This window comes from Mytilus edulis, chromosome 12 (assembly GCF_963676685.1).
Source record: "Mytilus edulis chromosome 12, xbMytEdul2.2, whole genome shotgun sequence".
NCBI lineage: Eukaryota > Metazoa > Mollusca > Bivalvia > Mytilida > Mytilidae > Mytilus > Mytilus edulis.
The window spans coordinates 37,197,577-37,212,651 of NC_092355.1; the positions used below are offsets into that span (position 1 = coordinate 37,197,577).

General features: G+C 33.9%; 2 protein-coding genes across 2 annotated transcripts in view; both read left to right on the plus strand.

The window, feature by feature from the left end:
* Window positions 1–13,861, plus strand: part of LOC139498374 (5-hydroxytryptamine receptor-like) — a 219,679-nt gene extending 205,818 nt beyond the window's left edge. Inside the window, exon 2 of the mRNA XM_071286755.1 lies at window positions 13,770–13,861. The gene's annotated coding sequence lies outside the window, so the exon portion shown is untranslated. The remainder of the gene's footprint in view (window positions 1–13,769) is intronic.
* Window positions 3,415–7,613, plus strand: LOC139498373 (uncharacterized). Its single transcript, XM_071286754.1, has 2 exons — window positions 3,415–5,443; window positions 5,500–7,613. Exon 1 carries the CDS (start codon window positions 3,481–3,483, stop codon window positions 4,465–4,467), a length of 987 nt encoding a protein of 328 aa, XP_071142855.1. The 5' UTR covers window positions 3,415–3,480; the 3' UTR covers window positions 4,468–5,443; window positions 5,500–7,613.
* Window positions 13,862–15,075: the final 1,214 nt, after the last annotated feature.

Sequence of the window (15,075 nt, forward strand, 5' to 3'; positions counted from 1 at the left end):
AAAACTAACGGCCTTATATTTATAAAAAAATAACGAAAAACAAATATGTAACACATAAACAAACGACAACCACTGAATTACAGGCTCCATTTTCAAGAAGTTCAGTGTTAACAAAGTGTGACGCTGATGATAAAAACGAAAATACAATACAAAAGAAATGTTAATACTGGGTGCTATCTGGAGACACACAAGGAATCATTCACAACTTGTATTTGGCTAATTTGGCTTCCATGCTGAATGTTTAAATCTCTTTCAAATGACCTAAAACAAACCTGGTGGTAAAGTTTTTGATTTTTTCCTATTACTAATTATACCAATACCTTGTGTAGTCGTCATAGTGGGATAATATGTTTCCCTTCCCATGGCTCCACCTTGAACACTCCTAGCCCTTCCACGACCTACAGCTGTCATCGAATGACCTCTTTCTAAAATGAAAAATTATTACTTCCACTTAGAAAACAAAGCTATAAAATATTGACCGTAACAAAACAATATCTCTTACCATGCTATTCTGAGGATCAGAAATTTAAAAAAAATACTGAAATTTTGACTTTCAATATGAATGAGAGATCGATGAAATCACATTTCATCAATCACTTATTAATAGTTAAGGTTTTTTTTCAAAAATTTTGCTTTCACACAGACTTAAGTTAGCTTTTTTGTCTTTACTCATATATAACAGGTATATTTAAGCATAGTCAATTACAATGTAGGATGCTTTCTCTGAAAAAATATTAAAAAGTAGAATGGTTAATTAGTTCAGCTAATTTTAAACATCAAATTTTGTTATTATTATGACATGCATGGTTTAATTCTTTTGTTAGGATAACCACCCTAATAACAGGTTCTTTGTATTGCCATTGTAGTACAACTAATATAACCTAGGGGAAAATAATGAGAATCTCCTTCTAATTAAACATTCAGTAATTGAAACAAAAACAAAGTCTATATATCTTATTGAAAAAGGGAGGGGGTGAGGAATTGTTCGAAATTGTCATTTCGTTTATATAGCTTTCTTATGATGCAGTATGGGTTTGCTCATTGTTGCAGACTGTATGGTCACTATAGTAGTTACTTACATCTATCAATTCTTCATACACTGTTGGAGAAATTTAACTTAATAGAGTAACATTCTTAGGATGAAATTTGACAAACAAGAGGCTCTCAAGAGTCCGAAACGCTCATCTGTCATTTTTTGGCTTAAATCTTTCATCAATAATTATTTTTGCTTTTCAATATATTTTAATGTGCGACTTTAAAATGCCACTTAGTTGTTCATTGTATCTGTCATATTTTCTTCAAAGGCAAATAAATGCATTTTACCTATATGTTCCATTTTAGCCATAGTGTCTTTGTTTTGTGAAGTACAAGGAAATAAAATACAAAAATTATAATAGATTCATTCGAGAACATTTTTCAAGTTAAAAAACAAACAACTTGTGTAAAATTGTCTTTAAAGGGCAATTACTCCTTGACAATTTTGGTCATCAAAACTATTTTGTAGATCTTACTTTGCTGAATATTTTTGCTGTTTACAGTTTATCTTTATCTTCAATAATATTCAAGATAATAACCAACAAGGATGAGCAACTTGGCAAAAAAAAAGGCATGATGAAAATTTATGTAAAAAAAAGTCAGGAGAAATAATTTAAAAAAGGCAGGACAGAGGTTACAACTTTATAAAATGCAGCAATTTTTTTTTATTCAAGCCCCACCCCCCTAAAAATCATATGGTAGCTCCCTAATAAACTAGTCCCTTGAGTAAACATGCTTGAGTCTTCCAGAAAAGATGTGTAACACATGCTTCTCGATATAACATAAGCAGAAAAGGAAAAATCCTTGTTTTGGTATCAGATCCCTCAAAAAGTATTCAGATAAAAAAATAAAATAGCAGCTGTACAACTTAATGTCTGTAGAAAAATATGTGCAAGATTGGTTGAATTCTGTGAATATAAAAAAAGAAGATGTGGTATGACTGCCAATGAGACAACTGTCCACAAGAGACCAATATGACACAGACATTAACAACTATAGGTCACCGTACGGCCTTCAACAATGAGCAAAGCCCATACCGCATAGTCAGCTATAAAAGGCCTCGATAACACAAAGTAAAACAATTCAAACGAGAAAACTAACGGCCTTATATTTATAAAAAAATAACGAAAAACAAATATGTAATACATAAACAAACGACAACCACTGAATTACAGGCTCCATTTTCAAGAAGTTCAGCGTTAACAAAGTGTGACACTGATGATAAAAACGAAAATACAATACAAAAGAAATGTTATTACTGGGTGCTATCTGGAGACACACAAGGAATCATTCAAAACTTGTATTTGGCTAATTTGGCTTCCATGCTGAATGTTTAAATCTCTTTCAAATGACCTAAAACAAACCTGGTGGTAAAGTTTTTGATTTTTTCCTATTACTAATTATACCAATACCTTGTGTAGTCGTCATAGTGGGATAATATGTTTCCCTTCCCATGGCTCCACCTTGAACACTCCTAGCCCTTCCACGACCTACAGCTGTCATCGAATGACCTCTTTCTAAAATGAAAAATTATTACTTCCACTTAGAAAACAAAGCTATAAAATATTGACCGTAACTAAACAATATCTCTTACCATGCTATACTGAGGATCAGAAATTTACTGAAATTTTGACTTTCAATATGATTGAGAGATCGATGAAATCACATTTCATCAATCACTTATTAATAGTTAATACTTAAGTTAGCTTTTTTGTTGTTAGCTTACATATTATTTAGGCGTGGTTTATTCGTGTAAAGAAGCTCGTGTCTGCATGTGCTACTCTTATTGGTTGTTCCTTATTTCGAAGCGATACACGTGGCAGAACTCATCTTTGTTATTCTGTTTGGATAGAAGGACGCTTTTTCATATTGTGAAGCAATTTTTTCTTTATTGTGCTATATCATAACAGTACTTTTCTTTCATTATACGATTTAGACTTTTATATTAGTTGTCATCTAGATTGGAACTTTAAGCCTCGATTTAGTTTCCTTCCTTGGATTTAAGTAAACTTGGATTTAAGTATTCTTGGATATTTGTATTCCTTTTTCACACGTGAGTGGTAACTTTTATTGTAACATTATAATCAGTTCCATTATTAACATTATGGCTACCAGAAAGTCGAAGAGACAACCGAAAAGGAAAATGCCTTACGAACGTCCGCCTGTAGACTCTAGCGAGGACCCATCCACGTGGAGTAAGACAAAACTTATCCAAGAATTAAAGGGGATGGATATAGAAGTTCCTGTCGATCTTAGTAAGCCAATCATCTTACAATTATTCAACAGTAATATCAAACGAAAGGAGGCAACCGTTATTGAAGCAGAAGTAATTCCGGATATCGGAACTCTACAATCCCCACCGGAGCAACGCCCATTCATCAACCCAGAACAGGAGGCGGGTATTTCAATGAGCAATATGTGTAATGCGTTCGTCTCTATGTCACAATGCTTTACGGGTTTACAAAGTACCGTTACCCAACTTCTTTTGAGAAATCCCGGAGAAAGCAGCAGAACACAATCAAAGACGGATTTACCCTTCAGCATTGGTACAACCAGTCTACTACCGTTGATAACTATACTGCTTCTCATTCCGGAATACAGGAGAATTGTGTATCCGTAGACACCAACAAGGGAGCCAGATCAGATGATTTTACCGGTATATATATTGTATCTTCATCACTGCAGCGACAGATTATTGATGGTAAGGATGTTAATATTGCTGCCTTGCTAATTCCTAATTATGAATGCCCACAATCACATACCGTAATTGCTGACAGCATTGAGGTTAATCTCCCAGGGAAACCCGACATACGATTAAACCGCACACTGACCATTCAGGAATTTATTAAGGCATTCGGTAAATATAAAAGAATAATGTCAAAAGCTTATCCAGAAAGACGCGTCGAATTAGATGCGTACGAAGAAGACATAATTGATATTAGTAATTTTTACGAGTCTAAGTTTTACGATTACCATACAATGTTTTCAGCCAAAGCGTCCACACTATTAAGAGAACATCACGTTAAGGTAGACTGGAGTAAACGTGACCGTGATTTATTCACACTCGTAGCTGCAGGTATTCAAATCAGCGTATGTAAATTATGCCACATGTGTGATCACACTACAGAATTTTGTCCGCTGCAGCTGAGAAACCCAGTAAATCATCAAGAGATTAATAGTTCGAGAAATGATGATCGTGGCGATAAGTACGGCCGACCAAAATATTTTCAGGACGGTAAAGAGATTTGTAATAACTTTAATAGCATTAGAGGGTGTTCAAAACGCACCTGTTCTTTTTCACATGTTTGCACCAAATGCCTTTCGCCAGGACATTCACAGGTTCTATGTGGGAAACGCCCATCAGCAACGTCTTCATCCAATCAGACACCCCCGATTGATAAAGAAACTCCAAAGACATCTCGTAAAATGTGACTAACTAAATTTGATATGCACGCTACAACCCCGGTCAATGTCAAACAGCTTAAAAGTGAACTAATGAATCATCCCGACCAACATTTCGTTGATTATTTATGTAATGGGTTACAATATGGCTTTTATACTATGGTTAAATATGATAACATTAAAACAATGGAATGTAAAAATAATTTAAGCGCTAGGTCACAGAAAGATACAGTTGCAGATCTTATTAACAAAGAACTACTTAACGGTTTCGTTTATGGTCCGTTTGAAAAATTACCTTTTGATGATTATCGAGTAAGTCCGTTAAGAGTTGCAGAAGGTAAATATTCTTTCAAAAAGCGTCTTATTTTAGACTTGTCCACACCGCACAACGATACAAACGTTAGCATCAACGATCTTATAGACAAAGATTTGTGCTCTATGACGTATGTCAAGATAGATGACGCAATTCGTCTCATTACTAATTACGGGAAAGGGACAAAACTCTGTAAGTTCGACATTCAAAACGCATTTAAAATATGCCCAGTGCTACCGAATCAATGGCCATTATTTTGTTTTAAATGGGAATCTCTTTACTATTTCTATGTGTGATTGTCATTCGGATGCCGTAGTAGCCCAAAAATATTTGATAATATCTCTACAGCGATTTGTTTCATAGCAGAACATAATTACAAAGTTAAACATATTCTACATTTTCTGGATAAATTCCTTACTGTTGACCCTCCAGAGTTCGATGCCGAAAGAACAATGGCGTCAATGACCATGATATTTAATCGATTAAATGTTCCACTTGCGGCAAACAAAACTATGGGCCCACTAACATGCATTGAATATCTTGGTATTGTGTTAGATACAGATAAATTGGAGGCTAGATTACCTGCAAACAAAGTAGAAAGAATTTGCAAATTTATAATTTCCATAATTCAAAAGTCAACATGTACAAAAAGAGAATTACTTCAACTTTTAGGCCATTTAAACTTTGCATCACGTGTTATTGTGCCAGGTAGATCTTTTGTTTCCTATCTTATAAAATTATCCACGAAGGTTAAAGAACTTCATTTCTATGTCAATTTGCGCAAGGAAGCTCGAGTTGACCTAGAATTTTGGCTCCGATTTCTACATAATTGGAACGGAATAAACATGTTTTACGACTGTAATTACACTTCTAATTTCGATATGCAACTATACACTGATGCTTCATCTACAATTGGGTACGGAGGTTATTATCAAGGGAAATGGTTTTGCTCGACGTGGCAAAAGAGTTACCTTCTTTAAACGATAAATCGCTATCAATGGCATTTTTAGAACTATATCCGATAGTAGTAGCTGCTCTTTTGTGGGGTAAAGAATGGAAATGCAAGAAAATCCTCTTTCTTTGTGACAATGAGGCGACTGTAGCAATTGTTAAAAAGGGAAGATTAAAATGTATCGAAGTTATGAAACTTATGCGACAGTTAACGTGGTGCGCATGTGTAAACAACTTCCAGGTAACTGCTAAACATATTGAGGGTCGTAAAAATAACATTAGTGACGCTTTATCTCGTTTGCAGATGGAAAAATTCCACCGCCTCGCTCCCCATGCAGAGAAGCTGCCACACAACTGCCCGAGTGTCTACGAAGTAATGTGGTGTTGAATGAAACAGTCAAACAATTATGGACACATGCTGTTGCTAATACAACAAGATCTTTGTATAATATAGGTTTTTCTCACTTTGTTAGATTTTTGTTTCTAAATGGTATTACATATAATTCACACGATCTACCTCTTATATCAGAGGACGTTCTCATCTACTTTATAGCACATTGTTTTAAAGTTTTGAAACTCAAACACACTACTATAAAAATTTATTTATGCTTATTTGAAGTCAGGATATCATAATCCTCTAGAAACGCCTCGTGGCGAATTTTTACCAAGACTCACTCTCATTTTAAAATCTGTTAAACGCATACAAGGCTCACAAACTAGAACTAGGTTGCCGATTACTTTTCCAATTTTACAGGAAATCTGCCTTAGAATGAGAAAAGGCGTGTTTGGTAAATATATTGATTGTTTGATAGAAACAACTTGCATAGTTGCGTTTTTCGCCTTTTTGAGATGTGGAGAATTTACCGTCATGAATGTCGATAAGTTTGACCCTCTAACTAGCTTATGCATATCTGATATTATCTTAAAGACTGATTATGCTATTCTGAGACTTAAAGAATCTAAAACTGATCCATTCCGAAAGGGAATAGATATTAAACTTTTTAAAATAGATAACTCTATTTGTCCTTTTTTGGCTTTAAAAAGATTTTTAAGTATAAGGCATTCTGAATTTGGAATTGGATTTCCATCTGATCCGCTTTTTATAACAGTTAATAGGGAAGCTTTAACAAGACAATTTTTTCTAGTGAAATTGAAGAATATTTTAGAACTTTGCGGTCATGACCCAAACTTGTATAATGGTCATTCTTTCAGATCTGGTGCCGCAACTAGTGCGGGGAAAGCACGCGTAGAAGATCATATGATCAAAGTACTTGGTCGATGGAAATCAGATAGTTATTGTAGATATATCAAGATTTCCCCAACTTCTATCAAATATGCTCAGCAAAGTGTAACTGAGTCGTAACTTTATTTTTACATTTGTATATACTCATTGTGTTATATAGGATTGTTTGCTTATGTATATTAATACACTTTATTTTTCGTTTACGCGGTTAATTTCTCTTGTCTTTGAAACAAGTTTATTATCGTTGATATATTGAAGACTAAACCACCTCACACCATCCTTGGGGGCACTCAGCTGATTCTCATCTGAGTTTTTGGACATTAATGAAATTTTATTGTCTGGATCTATAAACCAAATTTCATTTATTCCCCCAAGAATTCAGTTGTCTCATCACCACCGTCAGTTCAACTCGTTCGGCAGCCATGCTGCGCTGTCTAAAGCAGTAGGGAGCCATGCTGTGCTCCCTCGGAACCATGCTGGGTTCCTTCGAACTGACGGGTGTGTCACTGCCTTTGAAGTTTGCTTCTCATGAATGCTAATAAACTTTTTAGGCAGGGACCGGTCAAAATTTATACATAGCTGAGATGATTCCCAAGGGCCAAAAAAATAATTGTATAATCATAAACTTATGTAAATCTATTGAATAAAATTGGTAGTCTATATTCTCAATTTTATGTTTAGGAGTACTTGGTTTTACACTGGGTGATGTTGACCACAAATCGCCAATGAGACATATTTATTACTTTCACGGTCTTCATCAATGATCTAGATATTTATTTGTTTTAAAGTTTAACTCACACACATATTATGTTCTCTACAGATGTCTTTACTTTTGCGGTCAGTCAAAACTTTGATGTATCACTATTTAATTAGTATTTAGATAAGCACGTGCATAGTATGAAAGAGATTTTACGGACATTAAGCTGTTCTCCATCTAATTATACAGTTTCAAAGGCACATAGAATCTTGGGTCATTTAAGGTCTTTCACCTCTACGATTCCGGGAAGATTGACAACTTTACTCATATATAACAGGTATATTTAAGCATAGTCAATTACAATGTAGGAAGCTTTCTCTGAAAAACATTTTAAAAAGTAGAATGATTAATTAGTTCAGCTTATTTTAAACATCAAATTTTGTTATTATTATGACATGCATGGTTTAATTCTTTTGTTGGGAAAACCACCCTAAAAACAGGTTCTTTGTATTGCCATTGTAGTACAACTAATATAACCTAAGGGAAAATAATGAGAATCTCCTTTTAATTAAACATTCAGTAATTGAAACAAAAACAAAGTCTGTATATCTTATTGAAAAGGGGAGGGGGTGAGGAATTGTTCGAAATTGTCATTTCGTTTATATAGCTTTCTTATGATGCAGTATGGGTTTGCTCATTGTTGCAGACTGTATGGTCACTATAGTAGTTACTTACATCTATCAATTCTTCATACACTGTTGGAGAAATTTAACTTAATAGAGTAACATTCTTAGGATGAAATTTGACAAACAAGAGGCTCTCAAGAGTCCGAAACGCTCATCTGTTATTTTTTGGCTTAAATCTTTCATCAATAATTATTTTTGCTTTTCAATATATTTTAATGTGTGACTTTAAAATGCCACTTAATTGTTCATTGTATCTGTCATATTTTCTTCAAAGGCAAATAAATGCATTTTACCTATATGTTCCATTTTAGCCATAGTGTTTTTGTTTTGTGATGTACAAGGAAATAAAATACAAAAATTATAATAGATTCATTTGAGAAAATTTCTAAAGTTAAATAACAAACAACTTGTGTAAAATTGTCCTTAAAGGGCAATAACTCCTTGACAATTTTGGTCATCAAAACTATTTTGTAGATCTTACTTTGCTGAATATTTTTGCTGTTTACAGTTTATCTTTATCTTCAATAATAAGCAAGATGATAACCAACAAGGATGAGCAACTTGGCAAAAAAAAGGCATGATGAAAATTTATGTAAAACTAGAGGCTCTAAAGAGCCTGTGTCGCTCACCTTGGTCTATGTGAATATTAAACAAAGGACGCAGATGGATTCATGACAAAATTTTGTTTTGGTGATGGTGATGTGTTTGTACATCTTACTTAACTGAATATTCTTGCTGCTTACAATTATCTCTATCTTTAATGAACTTGGCCCAGTAGTTTCAGAGGAGAAGATTATTGTAAAAGATTACTAAGATTGACGAAAAATTGTTAAAAATTGACTATAAAGGGCAATAACTCCTAAAGGGGTCAACTGACCATTTCGGTCATGTTGACTTATTTGTAGATCTTACTTTGCTGACATTTATTGCTTTTTACAGTTTATCTATAATAATATTCAAGATAATAACCCGAAACAGTAAAATTTCCTTAAAATTACCAATTCAGGGGCAGCAACCCAACAACGGGTTGTCTGATTCATCTGAAAATTTCAGGGCAGATAGATCTTGACCTGATAAACAATTTTACTACATGTAGGATTTACTTTAAATGCTTTGGTTTTTGAGTTATAAGCCAAAAACTGAATTTTACCCCTATGTTCTATTTTTAGCCATGGCGGCCATATTGGTTGGTTGGCTGGGTCACGCCACACATTTTTTAAACTAGATACCCCAATGGTGATTGTGGCCAAGTTTGGTTTCATTTGGCCCAGTAGTTTCAGGAGAAGATTTTTGTAAAAGATTACTAAGATTTACGAAAAATGGTTAAAAATTGACTATAAAGGGCAATAACTCCTAAAGGGGTCAACTGACCATTTTGGTCATGTCGACTTACTTGTAAATCTTACTTTGCTGAACATTATTGCTTTTTACAGTTTATCTCTATCTATAATAATATTCAAGATAATAAACCAAAACAGTAAAATTTCCTTAAAATTATCAATTCAGGGGCAGCAACACAACAACGGGTTGTCCGATTCATCTGAAAATTTCAGGGCAGATAGATCTTGACCTGATGAACAATTTAACCGATGTCAGATTTGCTTTAAATGCTTTTGTTTTTGAGTTATTAGCCAAAAACCGCATTTTACCCTATGTTCTATTTTTAGCCATGGCGGCCATCTTGGTTGGTTGGCAGGGTCACCTGACAAATTTTTTAAACTAGATAACCCAATGATGATTGTGGCCAAGTTTGGTAAAATTTGGGCCGGTAGTTTCAGAGGAGAAGATTTTTGTAAAAGATTACTAAGATTTACGAAAAATGGTTAAAAATTGACTATAATGGGCAATAACTCCTAAAGGGGGCAACTGACCATTTCAGTCATGCTGACTTATTAATAAATCTTACTTTGCTGAACATTATTGCTGTTTACAGTTTATCTCTATCTATAATAATATTCAAGATAATAAACCAAAACAGTAAAATTTCCTTAAAATTACCAATTCAGGGACAGCAACCCAACAACGGGTTGTCCGATTCATCTGAAAATTTCAGGGCAGATAGATCTTGACCTGATTAACAATTTTACCCCATGTCAGATTTGCTCTAAATGCTTTGGTTTTTGAGTTATAAGCCGAAAACTGCATTTTACCCCTATGTTCTATTTTTAGCCACGGCAGCCCTCTTGGTTGGTTGGCCGGGTCACGCCACACATTTTTTAAACTACATACCCCAATGATGATTGTGACCAAGCTTGGATTAATTTGGCCCAGTAGTTTCAGAGGAGAAGATTTTTGTAAAAGATTACTAAGATTTTCGAAAAATGGTTAAAAATTGACTATAAAGGGCAATAACTCTTAAAGGGGTCAACTGACCATTTTGGTCATGTTGACTTATTTGTAAATCTTACTTTGCTGAACATCATTGCTGTTTACAGTTTATCTCTATCTATAATAATATTCAAGATAATAACCAAAAACAGCAAACATTCCCTAAAATTACCAATTCAGGGGCAGCAACCCAACAACGGGTTGTCGGACTCATCTGAAAATTTTAGGGCAGATAGATCTTGACCTGATAAACAATTTTATCCCATGTCAGATTTGCTCTAAATGCTTTGGTTTTTGAGTTATAAGCCGAAAACTGCATTTTACCCCTATGTTCTATTTTTAGCCACGGCAGCCCTCTTGGTTGGTTGGCCGGGTCACGCCACACATCTTTTAAACTACATACCCCAATGATGATTGTGACCAAGCTTGGATTAATTTGGCCCAGTAGTTTCAGAGGAGAAGATTTTTGTAAAAGATTACTAAGATTTTCGAAAAATGGTTAAAAATTGACTATAAAGGGCAATAACTCTTAAAGGGGTCAACTGACCATTTTGGTCATGTTGACTTATTTGTAAATCTTACTTTGCTGAACATTATTGCTGTTTACAGTTTATCTCTATCTATAATAATATTCAAGATAATAACCAAAAACAGCAAACATTCCCTAAAATTACCAATTCAGGGGCAGCAACCCAACAACGAGTTGTCGGACTCATCTGAAAATTTCAGGGCAGATAGATCTTGACCTGATAAACAATTTTATCCCATGTCAGATTTGCTCTAAATGCTTTGGTTTTTGAGTTATAAGCCCAAAACTGCATTTTACCCCTATGTTCTATTTTTAGCCATGGCGGCCAACTTGGTTGGCCAGGTCACGCCACATATTTTTTAAACTATATACCCCAATGATGATTGTGGCCAAGTTTGGGTTAATTTGGCCCAATAGTTTCAGAGGAGAAGATTTTTGAAAAAGTTAACGACGACGGACGACGAAGACGACGACGACGACGGACGACGGACGCCAAGTGATGAGAAAAGCTCACTTGGCCCTTTGGGCCAGGTGAGCTAAAAAAGTCAGGAGAAATAATTTTAAAAAGGCAAGACAGAGGTTACAACTTTATAAAATGCAGCAATTTTTTAAAATTCAAGCCCCCCCCCCCCCCCCCAATAAAAATCAAATGGTAGCTCCCTAATAAACTAGTCCCTTGAGTAAACATGCTTGAGTCTACCAGAAAAGATGTGTAACAAATGCTTCTCGATATAACACAAGCAGAAAAGGAAAAATCCATGTTTTGGTATCAGATCCCTCAAAAAGTATTCAGATAAAAAAATAAAATAGCAGCTGTACAACTTAATATCTGTAGAAAAATATCTGCAGTTTGGTTGAATTCTGTGAATATAAAAAAGAAGATGTGGTATGACGGCCTTATATTTATAAAATCAAAGCACCAAAGGCGCTGTAGGCAGTTAAGTAAAAAAAAGGAAAGGCAAACTTGGCAGAAGTTAAGACGAATATTGTTGAAAAATTGGTGAAAATATTATCTCGGCTATTTCTCAAGTATTGAATAATGTGTGTACCCTAAAGTTTTCACTATCCAATCCTGCCACTTAGAGTTAAAATTGTGCCTGTCCTTATTGAGGACCCAGTAATTTGGTAATTGTTGCTGTATATCATATCCATTTTTCATAATTGTTTTGTACATATATCAGGCTGCTGTAGTTTTATTGTTTTACATTTGTAATTTTCTGGTCTTTTGAAGCTGACTATGCAGTGTGGGTTTTGCTAATAATTACAAGCTGCATGGCGGATTATTCTTATCAGATTAATAATTTCAATAATGGGGTCCAGCAGTGGTGTATGGTTTAATTCAACTATATTCTAAAGTATGAATATGCCATATTAGCAGTTTTAGTTGCATCAGTTGGTGCACCTACATTGTATGCACAATCATCAAATCATAGCTGAAACTATCTTAAGTGGTGTAATTTTCTTGTAAGTTATATTACAATAAATGCTGATGTTGTTATAACGGCCTAGCAATGATACAACATTTTTAGAAGCCTGTATGGTTGCCTAACTATAATTGCTTACTTTCTTCATTTATTTTGGTGGATATATATATAGTTGTCTCATTAATATGATGCATTGGCTATCATTCCACATATTCTTATCTTTATAATAATTCTACACGTCTTATCTATAATCAGCTTTTAATACAGAGACATGTTTTGCCTATTTGTTATTTTGATAATACAAATAATACAATTAAAAATGCATTAACATGTAAAATATATTCAAAGACAATGATCCATGACTGATTGTACAGGGCTGAACAATCCCTATGGAAATAAGATGTGCCAACACTTATACAACTGCTTACCAAATAACATTGACTTTTCATAAGTTGTCCCCTTTAAACAAACCCTAACACATAGATTGCTGGTTTCTTAAACTAACATAATTATAGTCAAAGTCAATAGATCATGCATATGACCGAGGGGTAAGGACCAAATATCCTCTATGGAACTGAAACGTACTAATGCTTCTTCACCTACATGGTAATCATCATTGACTTACGACGATTTATTTCCTTCATAGTAAAATAATCAAAAGCTTTATGAAATTTCAAAGTAACTTAAGTTTCCAAGTAAAAAGAGAATAATTTAGGGGGCAGGGTCAAATATCCTCAATAGAAATTGAAAGTGACAAAGTTTATACAACTGCACACCAAATATCATTGACCATTCTTTAGTGGTTCCTCAATAACTCACCTAATCAAAAACTTATACATGTAAACTAAGTTTCAGAGTCAATTGACTATGACAAAGGGGGTGGGGCTAAATATTCTGGTAATCAGGTAATGAGATATACCTATGCTAACACAACTGCGTACCAAATATCATTGCCCTCCCATAAACTAGACCTAATCACACAATCACAAACTACATTTTTGTAATACATTGTTGATGCTGACCATGCTGACAAAACAACACAACTATATATATATGTATGCCTCTCTTTTTTACTCTGTCATCTTTGGCAAGACAAAAATTCCAACAAATTTAATACAAATATTTTGTCCATCTTTTTTTAATATTTCTTTGTTCTTAAAGGGAAACTTCGCAAAAAAATCAAAAATTGATATTATGTCCATTCTGTATAAAAATGCTCAAATTTATAGATATTAAAGTTTTATTCCGCTAAATAAGAGATCACCATCGATTTTAAATTTTGAGTATCAGTTCTCTACTCTCCGCCATCTTGTCACCTTCTCCGATGAAAAATCCCGATATGTCAATAAACCACAAAGGAACAAAACTACAGTAAACGATGTAGTCGTAATTGCGTGTCGATATCTTGTCAATCGTACGGTTGTTTTATCTGACTGACTAACTTGATACGGAAAATGGTCTTATATTTTTAAATAACCATATAGTCTGTTATTTTTAAACTGATAATATTGTAATTAGTTAAAAAGTCAAAGTTCAAATCATAAAATGATAAATAAGTGTTCCGTGGAAATTGTTTTCGAAAATCTAATTCGTTCATAATTCTTTCAAGTAATAAACTTTATTTAAATAAATTCGGATCTTCCCTTATCTGATCACCAGCATGGCTAAAGGTATTACTCCCAAAGGTATTGGAAGGGGTGTAAGGTGACACGTCCAGGTATTCAATCGATTTCCTGTCCGGCGGGCTTGCAAGTTCATGCATCGTTTCACTTCTGTAGGTATTGATCAGTGTACACGACCGTTACTTATAACTTTCCATTTTGAACTATCAGGTGCATGTATAATATACATTTTTGTCTTGCGTGTCCGAAAGTGATATAATATACTAGTCATTACTGAACTCATACGCCTGTTTATAAATAACATTTCTGGTGTAAAGAATATTATTTATAAAAAAAAAAAAAATACAAAAAAAAATAATTGAAGAAATACAAATCTATTTACATATTTTTCCAAGGGTTAATTTGGGAAAATGTAATATATACTCGTTGTCAATAGTTTAGGACAGATTGGAACATACCAGAATTATTGATCTAAAAAAATGTGCGCACTTGTCGACGATTCGTGTATACATACGCCTGGTAGAAAGTTACGGAACTATAGTCAGTAGCGCAATTTAAAATATGTATACATGTATACATTGAACATAAGAAAGAAACATACATTTTGTGTAAATTGTGGTAAAAGTTTTGTAAATAGACTAGTCCATGTATGCCAACAGTATGTAATCAACGAATTCGATAGACTATTGTATACCAAAAGAAGAAGAAGAAAAAAAAGAAACAATTTGATTTAAATACAGGTCAATTTATAACTTGCTTTGGTTCATCGAAGTTAAGAACATAGTAAACTCACAGATTTATATATCAATTAAATTGTTCTCGAATAAAGGACGAAATTCGTCATC